At 40.4% G+C, this 21,165-nt stretch overlaps 1 protein-coding gene across 1 annotated transcript; it reads right to left on the reverse strand.

The window, feature by feature from the left end:
* Positions 1–4,925: 4,925 nt before the first annotated feature.
* On the reverse strand, positions 4,926–6,320 carry ZFP2 (ZFP2 zinc finger protein). The gene has a single exon (XM_065874897.1). The coding sequence runs from the start codon at positions 6,318–6,320 to the stop codon at positions 4,926–4,928; it is 1,395 nt and encodes a 464-aa protein (XP_065730969.1).
* Positions 6,321–21,165: the final 14,845 nt, after the last annotated feature.

The raw sequence follows: 21,165 nt of genomic DNA on the forward strand, positions 1-21,165 counted from the left end.
CGCGTTGCCGGGAGACCCGCCGAGCCGGATTCCCTCAAGTCAGAGAGCTGCAGCGCTTCTGCTTCGCAGACTCCACTTCCCAGAGGGCGAATCGGCGGCAAGCGCCCGCACCAGCGCCGGGCGGAGAAACTGATACTTCGCGCCTGAGCAGATTAGGGCCCCGCCGCTCAACACCCCCACCCGCCACCTCACCCAGGCCAAGGGGGTTTCCTTGCATAAACTACATTTCCCAGGGACCTCGGCGGAGGCGTCACGGTTCCCTAGGCAGGTAACCACCCGCGCGCTAACCCGCACGTGAGGATTTGGTTCCGTTTGGGTCGGACTAGGGAAGGCAGAGACCAACGAAAAGTTAACAAAGGGATGAGGAAGGTCAGTCCGAGGAAGTGGAACCTGATCCGGTGAGTAGAGCTGATCCAGGACGGCCCCCAAGGACTCAGAAAGAGGCGACAAGTCGAAAAGGAGCGTTCCTGAGGGAGGACCGCGCGGAGATGACTTGAGAAGGCAGCGGGACTATGCCTCGGCCACGGGGATGCAAAAAAACCTAACAGTGTGGCTTGGCGTTCGTGGTGGGGCGTGGTTCGGGCGATGAGTGGGGCCCGGGGACCGGGAGGACGGAGGTGCGGGCAGAAGGCCTGCGGACCAGTGAGGAGGCTGCTGCGGCAGTTCAGGAGGTGGCTGGGACCAGAGTGGTGGCCAGGACCAGAGTGGTGGCCACGGGACCAAGGGCACGGCGCGAGAAACGTCGACAGGTGGAATAAACTTCGTTCTCCACGACTTATCAGGAGGAAGGAGCTGGATGCCAAGGAGTCTGTCTTGTACAACTGGGTGGTATTTATTTTTGTGGACAGTATTTTGCGGAGGCGGGCAAGGATGAGGTAAAATATAGAAAGATCCGACTGGAGATACTTAGTTGCCTTTGAATTTTCACGGAGCTCGGGAAGGAAAGATGAGAGAGTTTTAACTTTGTCGGTGGCGGAAAAAAAGCCAAGAATGGACCTCTTAGTGAGCAGTGTCAGTGACTTTACTTACGTAACACTGTGGCATTCTGTTTTGGCTTTTACTGAAGATTTCATTCTATAGACACTTTTGGAGCATTTATGTGTCAGGCATTGTTCTAGGGGCTGGAGAAATAGTGAAACCCTGAACTTATGCAGGTGGAATTCTACTAGAGGGGGTACACAATAAACAGAAAATATTGATGAGGTAGTGATGACACATTGAGGCTGTGTTACGGTTTAGAGTGTGACGGGGGTGGGGAGGTGGGAATTATTTTCAGCAGCGTTTTGAGAAGTTCTCTTTGAGGAGGTAACATTTGAGCAGAGATTTGAATGTAGTGAGGAAGGAAACCATGTGCATATCTGGGAAGAGAACAGATGCTGACCAGAGATAGAAGTGTGCTTGGTGAGCCTGTGGTTTAGCAAGGCCAGTGTGACAGGAGAGGGCATAGTGAACAAGGGAGAGTGGGAGAGGAGGTTGGAAGGGTAAGTAGAGGGCTTGAAGGACATCGTAAAAAGTTTGCATGTATTCTCTGTGTGACAGAAAACCATTGAAGGGGTTTGAGCAAAAGAGTGGCTTGGCTGAACACATTTTGACAGAATCACCGGTCCGCTGTGGGGCGAACAGGCTGTGGTGCGGCTAGAAGGAATACAGGGAAACCAGTTAGGAGGCTGTTACACCAGTGGGGGTGGGGTGGGGGGAAGAGAGAGCCTCCTACAATTATATCACCTTCCTACAAGGCATTTGCTTTGAGAGCCTAAGATAATTAAGGGTTGTGGATGCCATGCTAAGGAGTTTGGATATTGTTCTGTTTTCAGATATATAAGGATAATAATAAAATATTTATTGAGCACTAAATATGTGTTGGGCACTTTCATAAGCACTTTACGTTAGTATTGCATGTAATCCAAAGCTATGAGGTTTGCACTGTTAACAAATAAGAAAACTGAGACAGCGATATATTAAGTGCCTTGCCCAAGGTCTCATGTCTAGTAAGTGGGACCAGGAGTCCTGCTCCTGCCGATAGAGGAAAGGTGCAGAAGTTTCCTCCTGACTTGTTGCCCAGAATGGCTGAGCACTGACATACAGGGGCCCGAAGCTTCCAAAACTCCTGAAAAAGTAGTGAAACCTTCTACTGACCCATTTGTCTGACCCATTTCTCCTGCTGCTCCAAGTGTTAATATTTTACCAGTTTGGGGTTATTGCATCCATCTTAGGCTTCAATACATTTTATTCTTCCTATCCCCCTTGTCTTCTGCCTTCTTTTGAGCCTTTAATTTTGCTACTGTCTTTATAATCTTCCATCTGTTTTCTACCCATCTCTCTGCCTCCTTCTTCCCCTCCATTTCTGTCTCGAGATCAGGTGGGGAACAAGAAGATACATGAAGAGAAAGGAAGAAGCTGGATGCAAGGGAGAGACATTATTTAAAATCTTAAGTTTCTGAGGTTACAATTAATTCAGTGTTTCATTCCTCCTTAGTCCTTGCCTTTTCTAATTCCATAGAGGTCCTGTAGCCCAAAGAGACCAAACTGCTCAAATTCCAAACACTCAGAGTCCATGGGGAACCTCCTCCATTGCCACCCACAGATATCTTCTGTACCCATCGTTTCTTGATTCCCACCTCTCCCAGTGGAAAGTTTCCTTCCTCCTGTTGAAAAAAGATCCCTGCAGCCTCCACCTGTGCCCCAAATCTTATTTCCCCACTTTGAGCTGCACATCCCCTCCTTTCTGCACCTTCAGACTCTCCCATGCAGTGATAAACATGCTCAGTTCTTCTACCTTAAATCATACAGATGCTCTTGGCAGATTATTCATTGGCTAAATCACCACCTTTCTCAATCCCCCCTTTTCCTTGCCTACCTCCTCTATAGAGGCTGAAAGAGCTAAGTACTTATTTTTTTCAGCCTCCTTTGCTCCTAGCCTCCATGCAACACAGCTGTGGTCAGTGAGGTTTAGGCAGAAGTCTGCTGAGGGGCTTCTGGGAAAACCTTTTCTGATAAAAGGCACAGATGTTGCTGGTGCTACACACCCCCTTTCTTCCTGCTCTGAATGCAGATATTTTACCTGAAGCTATAGGAGCCATCATGTGACATGATGAAAAAGTTATGAAACTCAAGGCATTGAACTATTTTGTCTGAACCAATGCCAACCACCTCCAGATTTGTTATGGGAGAAAAACAAATCCCTATTTGCTTGTAAGCCATTGTTATCTGGGCTTTCTATTATTTGTAGCCAAAAGCTCTTCTGATATATACACCCTCTCTCAACCACAATCTCTCTCTAGTTATCTTCCTAAATCTCTCCTTTCTCAAACTACTAAGTCCTTTTCAACCTTTAAGTCACTCTTCAACCCACTAAAATTTACAGAGGTTATCAATAACCAAAACCAAAGGCCATTTTCTATTTTTATCTTACTTTAATCCTCTGTGGCATTTGAAAATATGAAATGTTCCTATCCCTATGCTAAAATTCTTTTTTCTATGCCACCACCTTCTCCTGATTTTTCTTTGTTTTTCATTTTTCTTTTGCCTGTTGTTTCCCCTCAGCTTCTACTGATGATGCCTTCCACTTCCTTCAAAGACAGTACTCCCAAAAAACCCTTTATCACTGCCCCTTCTACTTATTCTACTGCCTATCAGGAATCTTCACTTGGATACCCACAGACTCATAAAATACCCCCAGACCAAACTCACCATTGCCCCACAAAGTCAGTCAACATTTTGTGTTCTTAATTATGGCACCCATCCACCCAAATAAATTCAAGTGCTCACATTTAATTGATTACATTACCTAGATTCTGCCTTATTATTGCTTGAATTCTTCCCTTCCTCTCCCATCCCACTGCCAGTTTCTCGGTTCAGCCCTTAGAAAACAAAACAATCTTATGCAGTTTGATTTCCTAATCATATTTAGCACCTATTTAGCACTTATTAAATGTGTATAAAATAAATTGCCTTAACTATTCTCATAACTATAGATCTATAAAATCTTTCTCTATGATTGTTTTGAATATGTTGTGAGTAGCAAAGATTTTGTTAATATGTCAAATTTTCATGTCTGTTAGTGTTCAGCCTCTTCTGCTTTCCACTCTGATAGTTAGAGTACAACACAAAGATGTATTTGAATCCTATGTACTCAAAGACTATATTTGTTATATTGTTTTCTAAGTAATTAGCTTATTTAACAATAGTTTAATGACTGTTAATTGAGAACTTAAAACAGCATGCTATTGCATTAAGATTTGCACAATTATTCTATCATCTGGTAGCAAGCAGCCAATATTTCAGAGGAGAAAATAACAGGGAGAGGGGGAAGGACATGGAGGGATAATAGAAGTTGGTAGAGGTAGAGAGTTTTGACTCAAAACATTCAGGGAAACCAGATTATGGAATAGGAACATCTAGATAACATATATAACATGGTGAAAAATCAAGCATATTTATGTTTGTATCATTTTAGATCTTATAGGGATCTTGGAGCCTTCTAAATCTAAAATCCCTCATTTACCAAATAAGGACACTGGGACCTGGTGAAAGTAGGTGACTTGTCCAAGTTAGTGGCAGATCAGGACTACATACCAGGTCTTTGGGCTATCCAGTTAAGCACTCTCACATTTCCTCTCCAGTGTGAAGTCTCTGATGTCCAAAGGAGAATCTGCAGTATAATACAATAGAACTTATCTTCAGCATGAATCCTCATTGCTTAGAACATTAGCTACTTAAACCTGGTATAAAGTTTTACTTTCTGAATCAAGATTTCTCCACTTTTATATGGTTTCTCTGCAGTGGTCTGTATTTCTGATATGGTATATTATACTTCAACTAAAAGATTACTACAATCGTTACATTTATTAGGTTTCTACATCACATGACTGATCTGATTATCACTGAAGGGTTCACCACGGTGAAGGATCCCATGGAAGCTTCCCTCATGTATGAGTTCTCTGATGCCGTGTAAGATTTGTACTCCGACTGAAGGCTTTTCCACATTCATTACACTGATAGGGTTTCTCTCCTGTATGAGTTCTCTGATGCACTATAAGGGATGAATTCTTAATGAAGGCTTTTCCACACTGATTGCATTCATAGGGCTTCTCACCAGTATGAATTCTTTGATGCTCAATAAGGTATGCGCTCTGGCTGAAGGCCTTTCCACATTCACTGCATTCATAAGGCTTCTCTCCAGTATGAGTAACCTGATGTACAGTAAGGGATGATCGCCCAGTGAAATGTTTCCCACATATCATACACTCATAAGGTTTCTCTCCAGTATGAATTCTCCGATGCTGAGTAAGAGATGAATTCTTACTGAAAGCTTTCCCACACTGATTACATTCAAAAGGTTTTACTCCAGAATGAAGTCTCTGATGCTCTATAAGGTATGTACTTTGGCTAAAGGACTTCCCACATTTGTTACATTTGTAGGGTTTTTCTCCAGTATGATTTCGCTGATGCAGGGTAAGAGCTGAACTCTTACTAAAGGCTTTTCCACATTCACTACACTCATAGGGCTTTTCTCCAGTATGGCTTCTCTGATGTACAGTAAGATGCATACTTTGACTGAAGGCTTTTCCACATTCATTACATTCATAGGGTTTTTCTCCTGTATGAGTTCTTTGATGCACTGTGAGATTCATACTTTGGGTAAAAGCTTTACCACATTCATTACATTTGTAGGGTTTCTCTCCAGTATGAATCCTTTCATGCTGAATAAGGGATGAATTCTTGCGGAAAGCTTTTCCACACTCTTTACATTGATATGGTTTCTCTCCAGTATGAGTTCTTTGATGAACAGTAAGATTCATGCTCTGACTGAAGGTTTTCCCACATTCGTTACATTTGTAAGGTTTCTCTCCAGTATGAATTCTTTGATGTATGGTAAGCGAGGAGCGTTCAATGAAGTGCTTCCCACATACATTACAGTTATAGGGTTTCTCCCCTGTATGAGTCCTCTGGTGCTTAAGGAGGGATGAACTCTGGCTGAAGGTTTTCCCACACTCATTACATCCATAGATTTTCTTTCCTGCAAACATTCTTTGAGTTTTAATTAATTCAGCATTTTGTTTAGTGTCTTTTCCATGTGAATTCCAACTGTGAGGACTTTTCCCCACAGGAATAGTTTGTTGTGTATCAATGATTGAACCCTGACTGAAACATCTTTCAAATTCATTACCTCCACATGTCCTTCTCACAGTGAGGGTTTCCTTATGGGTAATGTGCACTTGGCCCAGATGTCTATCCTGGTTTTTCTGTTGCCCCTCTAACCAATTATCAGGTTCCCAGGTTTCCCCTAAAGAAGAATGCCAGAGACCTTCTCTTTCCATTATTACCCCATAAGATAAATCTTCAGTAATTAGGGCTTTGTAGTTGACTCTTTGGTTTCAAGTCTTATCTCCCAGTCTGAAAAAAATAAAAATTCAAATACACATTGGTTTCTGTGCTGAAAACTGTATAAGGCAGGAAGAAGAGAATGAAACTGAGAATAACTATAGGGCACATCTGAGAGCTTTCAAAGATGTCCCTATAATTAGGAAGAGAATTAGAAGGGAGGGAAAAACAGTGAGCCGTCCATAAATAACAGGGAAACTAGAAGCAGGGTAAGCAGAAGAAAGAGTGAGCCTATGCAGGAGGGATAGATACTGAAATCACTGACCACTGGACAAAACTAAATAATGAAGATGGAACTAAGGGAAGATACACAGATGAGCTGGGATTGGGAGAGGCAGATCACAAAGCCCTGGAACATTTATCTGGTACTCCTACCAGCAGTTTCTTCCCTCCCGAAGGCTGCCTATAATTCTGATACTAAATCTTCATAAAACATCACAGTGTGACACAGTGAAAAGATTGTTTACCCTAGAGTCAGACAAACGTGGGTTTAAACACTGGCTGTTAATCACTTATCATCTTAAGTAGTTGTTTCTCTGAGTCTGAGTTTTCAGAGATATAAAATGAGGATAAAATAATCTGATAAGGATTAAGTAAATTAATGTATATAAACTATGCTTAGGGAACATACTTGTCTGGAACATAAAATACCAGAACATACTTGAAACTTAAACTCTCAAGGGAGGATGGCAAAATCTAAAAGCTCCTCTGCTCCACAAGGAGCATGTGATTTTCTCACCCTCTTTAGGTAAGAGAGTCCTAAAGGGCCCTACCCTTTCCTAAATATCCATTCCTTACAGATAAGAACTGGTGGCAGAGGCAGGTAGGGGAGAATCTGTTGAACTGCTTGAGATGGGGCTGGAGGAAAGGCCTTGTAGCCACTCAGACTTTATTTTCTCAGATCCCATTTCTTATCCCAGACAAAACATCCTGGAGGCAGAGAGGCAGAGGACAGGGACTACAATCCAAGAATCACCTTGTCGGCTTGATCAAAATTATCAACACTGAACCAACAGACCAAAGGTCTGTGGGCAGGAGGTTTACTATGAAGCAAAAGATACACATGAACTGGACTTCCTCCTTCCAATCTGACCTGGTTACATAAAACAGAAAAAGTGGAAAGCCAAGCAGGCTCCACCTGTAAAACACACACACCACCAAGTAACCTCAGAGAGGACCTATCCAGTCAAGCATGAAATACCAACAGGCAACACATGAACTGGAGGCTGCCTCCTGCCCCACTTCACTCTATCATATCCAGCTATCCAACTGAAGTTCTTTGAGATCATTCCAAGTGCTACCCAGTAAACAACATAAAGGACATGGGACATCTATTAGACACACTGTTAGACAAATACAATGTCCAGACAGACAAAACTATTCAAAGATGAATGACACACAGAAAATATCAAATTTGGAAACTAGGTAGAGGTTCAAGAAAATTTTAAAATAATAAAAGCAGGAGAACAAGGGGTTGGGGGGAAAGCATTAAAGCCAAATGGGAGAATAAACATTGGAAGAATAAATGCTTCCAGTCATCAAAAGATGTGAAAAAAAAAAGATGTAAAAAAAATAAAAAGTTACATACTGGGAGAAGGGATTTGCAACACATGACCCAAAAAGAGCTCTAGAACTTAGACTTGGAAAACAATATCTGTTTAACACTAAGCCCACTAGAGAAATGGACAGAAGACTTGAATAGACACTTAAGAAAAGGAAACCTGGGGACTTCCCTGGTGGTGCAGTGGTTAAGAATCCGCCTGCCAACACAGGGCACATGGGTTTAAGCCCTGGTCTGGGAAGATCCCACATGCTGTGGAGCAACTAAGCCCGTGCACCCCAACTACTGAGCCTGCACTCTAGAGCCTGTGAGCCACAACTACTGAGCCCACATGCCACAACTATTGAAGCCTGCGCGCCTAGAGCCTGTGCTGTGAAACGAGAAGCCACCACAATGAGAAGCCCACGCACCGCAACGAAGAGGAGCCCCTGCTCGCCGCAACTAGAGAAAGCCCATGCACAGCAATGAAGGCCCAATGCAGCCAAAAATAAAAATAAATAAATGTATTTTAAAAAAAGAAAAAGAAAAGGAAACCTGAATAGTGAGTAAACATAAGCAAAGATGCCAATCCAACAGTAACCAGGAGAAGGTTGAGTAAAGCCTCAGTGAGATACTATTACCACATCCACCTGAGAAACAAAATTCAAAAATTCAAACTGACAGCCTCAGAATTTAGAAAGATGTGCAGTATGGGGAACTTCACATACTGCTGGTAGGAGTGTAATTTTGTTCAAGTATTTGAAAAACAGTTTAGCACTACCTAGAATGTAGAACAGGCACACAGACTATAAGATTTAGCAAATCCACTAGTAGGTACATACACTTAGGTAAATCTATATTGTAAAGTTTCACCATGATTCATAATTTTTAAAGTAGCATTGTGTACAGTAGCAAAAAACTGGAAACAACCCAAATGTCTACCAACAAGAGAAAGGATAACTAAATTGTCAAATACTTATACAAGAGAAATGAAAACAGTGAATGTTACGGATTTCACGTCTGCCTCTCCCCAAAATTCATATGTTGAAGCCTAATCCCCAGTGAGACAATATTAAGAAGTGGGAGTCTTTGGGTCATGAGGGTAAAGCCCTGATAAAATTAGTGCCCTGATAAGAAGTGGCACACATGAGGGAACTTGCTCTATTCTGTGAACCAGGAGGAGGGCCCTCACCAAAAACCCATCCATGCTAGCACCCTGATCTCAGACTTCCAGCGTCGGGAACTATGAGAAATAAATGTCTGATAAATTCAGTCACCTGGTCTATGGTATTATGTTATAGCAGCCTGAACTGCTTAAGACAGTAAACATTAATAAACTAAAGCCACACATATCAATATAAATGAATAATTTAAGCAAAGTCACAGAAAAATAAATACAGTAAGAGTCCATTTAGATAAAGTTTAAAAACAGACTATAAATATATTGTTCATCTGTGGATAGCAATACTATAAAGAAAAGCAAGGGAAGGGATTTATCACAGAAGTGAGAACAGTGGTTATGTCTTGGGTAGAGGAAAAGGATGGGAATGAGGAGGTGCATATAAAGCTACTAGGGTACTAGCAGTGTTCCGTTTCTGAATCTGAATCTGGGCTCTGGTGCCTGGGTGTTTTCTTTTGTTATTATTCATTCATTTTTATCATCATGAACTATAAAAAAAGCAGTACGGTTAAGACAACAACTTTGGAGCCAGACCACCTGGCTCCATCACTGTTAGCTGTGCGACCTTGGGCAGATTACTTAACCTGTCCTGTGCTCCAGTTTCCTCATCTGTTAAATGGTACCTATCTAGTGTTGATATGTGAACAATAATTAGTTGATATTTATAAAGGGCTTAGAAGACTAGGCAGGTTTTTGCTAAGTAGTACCCATATTTTACACATTCTTCTGTATATATAACATTTCAAAAAACAAATGAGAAGAACAACAAAATATTTTCTATTTTGGAAAATATTGATCATTTTAAGTTGAAACATATACTGCAGAAAACTTAATAGTAAGGGTTCAGTGTATCTTCATGGAATTTAGAGACCTAACTTAAAAAGTTACCTCTGAAGATTTGTTAAGAAAAAGAAAAAAAATAGACTGCCCTACAAATTTTTTTAAAACTGGCCTAAGTGATCTCTCCAAGAACATGGGATGGCGAAGGACAGTGGAGTCATGTCTACAAAGGATTGAGGAAAAACTGATGTGACTCAAGAATTCCACATAGCCAGTACTCTATACATGCATAGGAAAAAACAATACATGTTCTTAAATATGAAAGATTCAGAAATTGCAATACTCCTAAAGCATTCCTGAAATGTTACTTAAATGTTTATATGTTTGAACAAAGGATTTATCCAGGAATTCCAGACTGCTCACTATTAGGAATCTAGTAATATATTAATAGGTCATGGAAAAAAGGGCATATGATCAACCTGATGGATGCTTCAAAGTGTTTGATAATATCCAACATCCAATCCTGATTCAAAAACAAAAATATTAGCATTGTACCAAGCATAAAAAGAAAACACTAGAAGAATTCACACTAAAAAACAGAATCAAGGAAAGGATGCTTACTATTACTGCAACTATTTAATATTGTTCCAAAAGTGTGACCACTTTTAGACAAATGAGAGGGGAGGAAATTTCATTTTTCCCAGATTACATAACTGTCTCTGTGGAAAACATAAAATTGTTAAGGTGGCTTTACTCATATTAGTGAAGTATTGAAGCCTGGAACTGAGCACTAAATATCAAAACCATAGCTCTTTCAGGATTGGACGACATTTCCAATCCTTACCATTTTGCTCTCATTAAATAAGGACCTGTAACATGCACAGCTTTATGCTTGGCCACAATAAGGGGTCAATGATTGTTAGAGGTTATCATTATTATTTTATGTCAAACAATATACAGCTCTCTCTTCCGTTCCTTTATTCCTAAGCAGTTCTTTCAAGTGATGGCCCATACTCCCTTATAGTCTTAGAATGCCTAGTTAACTTTAGGATTTATATTAACTTTGGTACTCATCAGGACGTAAGAGTCCCCAGGACCAAGGGGTATGGGAAAGCACAGCTCTTTCAGTATTTATGGCTGGGACTGGCCATAGTAGAGGCCAAGAGCCTGCAGAGTATTTGACCAGGGGTTGGGGGCCTGGGTGAGAGACTTGGGCAGCAGGCCCTGCTCTTCCTAGAGCAAGCTGATTTCTTTCTTTTCTCCTTTTATATTTCTTCCAGCCTAACAGTTAAGTTACTCCTTCCATTCAACCAGACTATTTCAGTACTCACCTGACTGGACTTCCTACGTAACACTCTTACTACCCTAGAGTGCATTCTCCACAAAGCAGCCAGATCGATCTTCTGAACATGATAAATCATTCATTCAATAACTATTTATTGAGTGAGGCACTGTTCAAGGTGCTAGGGATACAGCAATGAACAAAAGTGCCCTGGAGGAACTTATATATTTTTTTTTTTTTTTGCGGTACGTGGGCCTCTCACTGTTGTGGCCTCTCCCGTTGCGGAGCACAGGCTCCAGACGCGCAGGCTCAGCGGCCATGGCTCACGGGCCCAGCCGCTCCGCGGCACGTGGGATCTTCCCGGACCGGGGCACGAACCCGCGTCCCCTGCATCGGCAGGCGGACTCTCAACCACTGCGCCACCAGGGAAGCCCGGAACTTATATTTTAGTGAGAGGAAGAAGGGTAATCAACATAATAAATAAGTAAAACACTTAGTATTTAAGTGGTATACCTTATGGAAAAAATAAAAGCAATAAAATGGAAATAGGGAATATGATGGGTAAGGGGAAAAGTTTGTAATTTTAGATACAATCTTCAGGAAAGGCCTCACTGACAAGGTGACATTGAAGACAAGACTTTAGGGGCCAAGGAGGGTGTCACAGGACTATCAAAGGGAGAGCATCCCAGGCAGAAGGAACCACCAGTGCTGAGAGCCTGTGCAAGGATGAACAAGCTTTTTGGATTCACCTACATTGATTACAGTCTTTTAGATTAGTTTTCCTACTGGAAGCAAAGATATGTGCCTGTACTAACCATTAATGAGGCTCATTATGAAGGTGGCATGAAGGTACATGGGGACTCGGTAAGAGCACATAAATTCTCTCCCTTTGTGTGTGCACGTGTACACACATATACATTTACTCACACAGGGAGGTAAATCAGATGATACCTGGGGAAGAGCTGAGCACAGCACTTGGTTGCCGCTTTCCCCGCTTGGTTTTGGACAGCATAATGAGACTAACTGGCAGTAACATCAAAGAAAATCTAGAAAGAACAAGATCTGGAATTTGCATATCATCATGTTTTCTGAGCTCCGTTCTCTTCCTCCACTTTTCTGTGTCTTTATTTCCTTCTCTCCAACAGGTACCTCTCTGCTCTTGTAAATACATTCAAGTCTCTATCTCAGTAAAAGACAAATCGGAGGCATTCTACATCTGACTTCTTTCAGGTCCTGCCCTTTCTTCCTTTTCCTTCAAAGTTAACTTTGTTGAAAGGATAGTCTGTACTTAAAAGTCTCTCTTTTTTGGGGAGGTGGGGGGCGGGGTGGTGGTGGTGGGACTTGTCACACGGCTTGTGGGATCTTAGTTCCGTGACCAGGGATTGAACCTAGGCTCTTGGCAGTGAGAGTGCAGAGTCCTAACCACTAGACCGCCAGGGAATTCCCCATAAAAGTCCTCGTTTACTTCTTCACTCTTCTCCCCAGGCACATGTCCTGCAGCACCAGAGTGCCTCCCTGGGTTACAGGCCACTTCCTCTACACTAAGACCAATAGCGTTTCTCATTTCTTACTTGGCACTGTTGCACTCTTCTCTGTTTTTCTCTCTTCCCTTGGCCCAGCTCTCCATAACTCTCTCCTCTCCCTCTGACCACTTTTTCTGTCACTTTTGCTAGAGCATCTTTGGCCCCCAGTCAAATGTTATTCCTCAAGATTCCATCCTTGCTGCTTTGCCCTTCTTATTTGCTCTTCCTGATAATTAAAATATTCATTGATATGAGTGTAATAAATATAATTTTCAAAGCTATAGTTTTACCTGATTACTAAAAATTCTACTTGATGTCATCTAGTATTCACTCAACAAAGATATTAAATACCTACTCTCGCAGACAACATGCTAGGCAGGGGATATAAATAAAAGTAAGCTCAATCATGACAATTCAGTGAGCCTACATACTAGTGGCTAGATAGATATTCAGAGAGACAAGAGAAATACAGTGTGAAATGTAATCATATGCAAGTGATAAATCTTTAGGATTCAGCCCAATAGAGAAGTTGGAAGGTGGGTAAAAAACTGGGAGAGGAAAATCCAGTTTGAGCAATAGCTTTGTTTGCCTTTGATGCTTCTAGAAAACCCACCAACATGACAGTGAAAGAATGAAAAAGTCATAAATAAATGCACTAAAATAATCTAGGGAGCAAAATGCTGCAAAAGAAAACCAAAACCAAAACAAAAAACCCCTACCAAAAATATAATTTATATATCCTCATACAGACAAGAGAAATTAATACATGCATTTTAAAAGATTGCTATTAAAAAAGAAGGAGCACTTAGAGATGAGAAGGCTCATAGAAATAAAAAATATGATAGTAGAAATAAATTTTTTCACAGGACTGAAAGACAAAGTTTAAAGAAATCTTCACATCTCACATTTTCCCTTCAAACAATGCCATGCAATTTACCACAAGGTCTTTGCACCTGCTGCTCCCTGTGCCCAGAATCTGCTCCCACATGACCATCACTTTGAGTATCTGTTCAGTAGTCACCTTAAAGAAGAGGCCTTCCCTGATCACCCCTATAAAACAGCACTCCTATTAACTGATTACTTCCCTTATGATGCTTTGTTTTTCTACACAGCACCTGACTCTATGAATAGTCGGTCCCTCCCTTCTTCCTTCCTTTCTTCTCCCTTCCCCTTCCCTGCCTTCTTTCTTGATTAATTTATTGTTTCCCCGACTAGACTATAAACTCCACGTGGAAACTCTGCCTGTTTTGCTCATTGCTCTACACCCAATGTTAGGAACAGGGCCCAGTGCTCAAAAAACATTTGTTTGTTATTTATGTAAGAATACAAATAGCAATAGTAATTGAATCCACAGAAATCTGTAATAAGGTTAATTAAAGCTACCTTAAGCAATCATTCTATACCTAAAAATTAGCATGAAAAGCATAAGATAATATCCAAAGTTGTACAATATGTAGCAAGAGCCAGAAAAATGTATATATCCTTTGACACAGTGACTCTTCCAGAATCCTGTTCTTTAGAAAGCTTAATGGAAACAAGCAGCGATGGTCACAAGATGATTTTTTTCCTATCAATGTTTTTTTACTGATTTCTTTTATTGCTCTGTACTTAGATAGCCATACACTATCCAGACACCAAAAAATATCTGCCTAACTCTTTAAACAGTGTATGAAAAGAAGTGATCAACACTTTCACATGAGTAGAAAAGATAAAGGTGTAAAATGCATTTTTTCAGAGAAAAGTCACGATAACATCTAATAAAGAAATTTCAGTTGTGAGGGGGATTAGTAGGCAGATAACAAAGATTACGAAGCATTAAATGCTTAGAGGAGAATGGGATTAAATGAGTAGTAGATTCAGATTAAAAATTTAGGAATGAGAAAGGAAATACATAAAATGTAAGGTTACTAGTAAAAAGAACAGGGCTAAACTCACTCGTCATTTGTTTTTAAATGAAGACTGTATAAAACACCTATATAATTCACAGGAAGAGAAATGTTAGTCTCCTTTTAAAAAGCTGACAAATGTTTAAATGAATAATGGAAAGGAAGCTATGGATATAGGTAATGGCCGAGAAGATTCACGAAAGAAAATAAAGAGAATAAAGTAGAGCGGGATAGAAAGACAGGGATTGAAAGTACAGATGAGGAAATCCCTGGTGGTCCAGTGGTTAGGACTCCATGCTCTCACTGCCAAGGGCCCGGGTTGGATACCTGGTCAGGAAACTAAGATGCCATAAGCTGTGCAGCATGGCCAAAAAAAAAAAAAAAAAAAAAGTAAAAGATGACACAAGAGGAAATAATAACTGCTGATATTTACTGAATGTTCAGTATGTTCCAGGCAATTTAAAAGAGTCACAAACGTAGTAACTCATTTAATCCTCATAAGATATTACCTCCCACTGAGGTAAGGACATACGCAAGACCTCGGCAGGATGAGTGACATCAACAATGCAGAGGCATTTGAGAAACACACAGCAAATGGTACAGGTCTCAAGAGACCCAGGGACCTCTGTAGTGGTTTCTCCCCAAGGTGACACTCATGGAACACGTTCTTGCAGCCAGATGCTTACCTGGGGAGATGCACCCTGGATGTTCTTTTGTCATCAGGCTCAGTTCTCAATCCAGCTGAGATATCACATTTGGTTTGGAAAGCTGATGCCCTGCTCGGGAGGAAAAACACTAAATTTGACTTCTGAACTGAGTATAAAAACCACTCCCAGCATATGTCTTATCCCTTCATCTTCAGGGCTTCTGTAACAAAGGAAGGTGTGGCTTCTGAGATTTCCCAGTTTTCCATTCTCTATAGAGAAGGCCTTTCACCTTGAAAGACAGGACACTAAGGAACTACCCTAAAACAATGTCCTGTACTATCAGGATTTCAAGTCCAAATTCACAAATTTCAGAGGCTGTACAAGATGTCAATAGTGGGGAAGATGGCAATAGGTAGGTCTTGAGTTACAAGGAGAAGTCCTTACCCAGCGAAACCAGGTTACTGTATCACTTTCCCATACAAGTTCCTCTGAGCAGAATTTAGATTGGACCCACTCCTCCCAGGTAAGTTCTACAGACACATCCTTGAATGTCACTGATTCCTGAAACTATAAATTTCTACTGAACAAAGGATTATGCCAATATCACCCTTTATGGAAATTAAAAAACAAAAAACAAAAAAACAAGCAGCATTAGAAGGACAGAAGAGATCTGTGAGAGAAAAATATTACCCTCCAAAAGAAACTAAACATCTGCAACAAAAACCGACATTATCGTGAAATAATCAGAGACAAATACACAAAGTGCTCTGACATTTAAGGACAGGAAGAGGAGGTATAAGGAGTCATAGGGAAAGATAGTGAAGGCTGCTCTAGATTAGCACTGGAGAAGAGTAGGTGGTGTTCTGATTGTATCCTATTCACCCCATTGATGAAGGAGGGATTCCCCACCCTAAATAGCACACGGTGACCGAATATATGACACCCAGCACTGGACAGATGAGCCTGACAGGAGTTCATTAGTCACAAGTTGGCCTCACAATCCCACGCCATGCAAGACCACTCGGGGCCTGTACTCAGGCACAGTGAACCGCAGGGGCTGTGGGAGGCAGACTTGGTACTGACAGGAGGCTGAGGTGACCCTTGGTTCCCACGGGAAGATGTGACTGGCTTGTTTGAACACTTTCGTGGGCTGCTAGGGAGGTGAAAACCATTAGGTTGAGGATTAGGAGGGATGTACCTGGCCAGGCTGACAGGGGAGCTAGTTGGGTGTGGAGCCTTTCCCAGTGGGTGGGGGCCTATCCAGGGAGAGCAGGGGAACTCACAACGAGGTCTTTGGAGCTCCCTAAGGCTCAGAGTTGTAGAAGCAGCACATGGAATTTTAGGCTTTACAATCACTGGGTGGGAATTCCAGTTAATGCGGGGAAAGCATGTGCAAACAGAATAAATCTAGACTGTGGCTGGTCTATGAGACAACCAACAAAACACCCAGCTGGACTTGAAAATGGCATTTCAAATTTATAAGCCCATTTGAGCTTTGTTTTCTAGCCCTTAGACTAGGAAATAAAACTCTGTAAGCATTCACTATCTGTTTGATGTGTATGACGGTTAATTTCATGTGTCAACTTGACTGGGCTAAGGTATGCCCAGAGAGTTGGTAAAGCATTATTTCTGGGTATTTCTGTGAGAGTTCTCCCATTTGAATCAGTAGACTGAGCAAAGAGGTGGCAGGGCGTCATCCAATCTGCTGAGGGCCCAAATAGAACAAAAAGGCTGAGGAAAGGTGAATTTGCTCTCTATGCTTGAGTTGAGATAGCCATTTTCTCCTGCCCTTAGACATAAATGCTCCTACCTCTTGAGCCTTCAGACTCAGACCAGGACTTAACACCATTGGTCCCTGGATCTCAGGCCTCCGCGTTTGGAGTGGGACTGCAGCACTGGCTTTCCTGGGCCCTACGAGTGTAGACGGCAGATCATGGGGACTCTTCGTCCTGCATAATTGTGTGAGCCAATTCCTCATAATCTCTTTCTGTATATCTACATATATCCTATTGGTTCTGTTTCTCTGGAGAACCCTAACTAATACAAGGAGGGAACACTAACTGAATGGCAGTTACCATAAATGATAACTCACATTGTACTCAGTTCTGTACTAACAGGAGGTTCGTATGCCTCAGCTCATTTAATCCAAAGGACAACCTGCTAAAGTGACAGAATTAAAGTCATCACTTTACAGATGAGGAATCTGAGGAACAAAAAGGTTAAATAACCTCTCCACGATCATACAGCTTGAACCCAAGGCCATCCAACTCCTCATGTTGTGAGAAGGCCAAGAAAAGACCCTAGCAATCCTCAGCAAGAGGAAGAGCGAGAGAAAGACAGAAAGGGAGATGGAAGGAGACTCAGGATTGAAGCTCAGGAGAAAGAGGGTTTCAAAGAGGAGGGACTAGTCAACACTATCAGAAGCTGCGTGGGTCAAACAGAATGATGATTGAAAAGGATCTGCTGATTCAAAAATTAGCTCATTTCAGAAGAGTCATGAAGGAAGAAGTCAGCTTACAGTGGAGAAGATAAGGAAGATAGGATCAGGAATCAGAAGCAGCCAGATGAAATTACTTCAAACTTTTTGTGAAGATGAGAGAGAACACTGTATGAAAAAAAGTAAGGAATAAGTCATGTAAATAAAGCAATGGAAAAGGTTTTCCTTTAAGGACAGAGAGCACTGTAATATGTGAAAAGGCAAAGGGGAGAAAGTTAGTGGAAAGAAAAGGACTGGAGAGACCAGAGATGGAATGAAATCAATTTCCAAGCAAGTTGTGTATTTTACATCCTACTGGCTATGAACTCCAGAAAAAGTGTCAACCCTGAGGCACAGAATTTATCATATATCTTTCTACCTCATTATTTTCTCCTAATACTTTTAAATCAATATATCAAAATAACAAAAATTTGTTAAAAATCACTGACAAATAGTGTCAAGAAAAGTAAAAGTAGCTACTAGCAGGATATAAATACATGGCAGAATTTTCATCTTATGAAAGGAAGAAAAGGAAACAAGAAAAATCATCAGTTCAAAAATTTAAAGCAAGGAGAAGAAAGGAAACAAGAAAGCATAATAAAGACAAATCATTAAATAACCAGAAAAAGACTTGATACATGCATAACAACAAATGTAAATGGGCTGACTTTGTCTATTAATAGACAAAACTGTAAAATTGGTTTAAAACACAATTATATGGCACATACAAGAGATACACCTAAAACACAAACCAAAAAATTGTTAAAAAGGGGTGGTGATAGAGACAAGATATAGCAAACAAAAGCAAACAAACAAAAAGGCATGGAGGAGACCATATCAATATCAGATAAGGTAGAATATATGTGGAAACAAAACATAAGCCCCTTCTTTCTGAAAAACAACAGATCAGAAATATGACACTCTTTCCAAAAATTACTCTACTTTCAATAAATTAATTACAAGGCAATCGTCTTTTTAGCTGAACATATTGGGCAAAATTAAAAGCCCAAACTCAGACTCCTATGGGCTATATGCTGGTCTTCCCCACTTCCCTAGATTCTTCTATTCCCTAGATTCCCTTAAGTGCAGAACCTACCCACCCCCAACCTCCAGCCCTCGTGCTGCAGAGCTTGTCCCTACTATGTAACGTACTATGGAGCCCTGGGTAGATTAGTACAGAAAGGCATTTTAAAAGGCTGAAGTGAAACTTAACTATCGTTCATAAAATGTATTTGTTGTTAATCCCTTAAAATGTTTTCTGCCTTTCTCCTTTCCACTTATTATGCGTTTTTTCTCCCCAGCACTACATTAAGCACGGGGTAACTTAGGGTGTTTGAAATAAGCAGCTTCATGGGTTTATCTCCTTTATGCAGAGGTTTTCTTAAACCTAAATCACAGGCTTTTTTGATATTGTTATTCTTTAAAAAGATGAATTATCAAATGGAATAAATAGGGATATTTTAATAATGAAAGTATACTTTATAAAGAAGATAAAATAGTGATGAAGTTTTAGGCACCACAACAGCAAAGTGTCTTCAAATATAATTCTTAGCAACCCAATTTCTTCTTTTTTTTATAACAAAGTCACAATCATGGATAAATCCCAATCACAGTGCAACAAAAATGAAACACCTCAGAATATACTTACTAGGAATAAGCAAGAGCCTCACGATCAAAGTTAACAAAATCCATAATGCAAGATCCAAATAAAATGAAGGGTAATTTTTTTACTCAGTAGGAAGAATAAACATTGTAAATATGGTAATCTTCCTCAAATTGATACAGATTTAATGAATCCAAATCCAAATTGCATATTTTTTCTTTTTAACTGTTTCTGTTAGAGCTTGATTATAGTTAACAAAATTTGACCCTAAGGATAAATGTATAACAGTACAGTAACCAAAATTTTGAAAAGAAAAACAAGGGGGAGGGGGGTGGATTTTCTTTATAAAATAACAAAATAAATTCTAAAAGAAATAGTGTGTTACTATAGTAGAAATAGAGCAATAGAACAGAATCCAGAAAAATAAACTCATGCATGTATGTATGTGTGTGAATATGTTATATGTGCACATCTTATATACATATATAAATTTAGTATATTTTAAAGGTAGCATTTCAAATAAATGGAGAATTAGCAGATTATTCAATAGATTATTTCAACAGATTTACAACAGTTTGAATGCTATCTCCTCAAAGGTGCCCCGTCACACTCAGCCAGGCCACCCTGCTGCGTGGCCATCACAGCACGTAACCTCGTCCTCAGCAGTATTTCTTCTTCACTGCTGCCTCCTCTGTCTAGAAGAGAAGATCCAGGAGGAAGGGGTGTTACCTGTTTCATTCACTGCTGCCTTCCTAGCACCCAGAAGGCTGCTTAGCACATGGTAGGGAGGTGCTAAAAATCTGTTAAATGAAAGGATGGGTGATGAAATGCCTCATCACACCATGTTAAATGAAGCTAGAATACAACCTCACATATATATAATAAATTCCAGATAGCTCAAGAATCTAAATTTAAAATGATAAAACTAATAAAAAATGTAGAAAAGTATTTCTATAACCTTAGGGTACAGAAAGCCTTTCACAGCAACGATCCCAAAGCCAAACAAGGGAAAAGGAAAGTTAACTGCATAGGACTTCAAAACTTATTTGTAGAAGATTATAAAAAATTTTAGAAGAAAAATGACAGAGAACAAGAATGACAATTTATGGGAAAGGACTAATAGCCACATTATATAAAAGGCTTCTTTTATATATAAACAACTCAATATAAAAAGGGGCAAAGGATATAAAAAGCTATCTTAAAGGCTAGAAGAATGTATATCCATAGTTATTTTTGAGGATTTGAGACCTAGAAATATATCTTATGGCCTTAATTTTTTCTTAGAACTATATGCCTAATATTTATATTCAGAAAAGGAAGATAAAATTTAAAGGCAAACACAAGTCATACTCGGGCAATTCACAGGCACATCACTGGCCAATGTAGGAAAGATGAAAATATTAGTAAAGATGACAAAAGGAATACAGCTCTAATGCTGCACTGATACCTCCTAAATCAATCACTATACTCTTCGAAAGTGTCAAAAGTCATCAAAGACAAAGACCGAGAACTGTTCCAGGTTAAGGGAGACTAAGAGACAGGACAGCTAAATGCCAGATGTGACCTGGATTAGTTCCTGGACCAGATAAAGGACATTTGTGGCAAATTAGGAGTAAGGTCTGTAGATTAGTTAACAGTAGTGTATCAGAGTAAGTTTCCTCATTTTGATAATTATATTTTGGTTATGTAAAACAGGGTCCTTTGCTCAGCAAATGCCTTTTGGCTAAACTATTAAATATTTGTCAAGTTAATAATAGCCAATACATTCTCCACTGCATTCCCTGGGTGGGGCTCAGCACAGCCCTTACACTATATATATTTTTACTGCAGGCCTCAAGCTATCACCATTCCCACCCTCTGACAC

This window comes from Phocoena phocoena, chromosome 3 (assembly GCF_963924675.1).
Source record: "Phocoena phocoena chromosome 3, mPhoPho1.1, whole genome shotgun sequence".
NCBI classification, from domain to species: domain Eukaryota; kingdom Metazoa; phylum Chordata; class Mammalia; order Artiodactyla; family Phocoenidae; genus Phocoena; species Phocoena phocoena.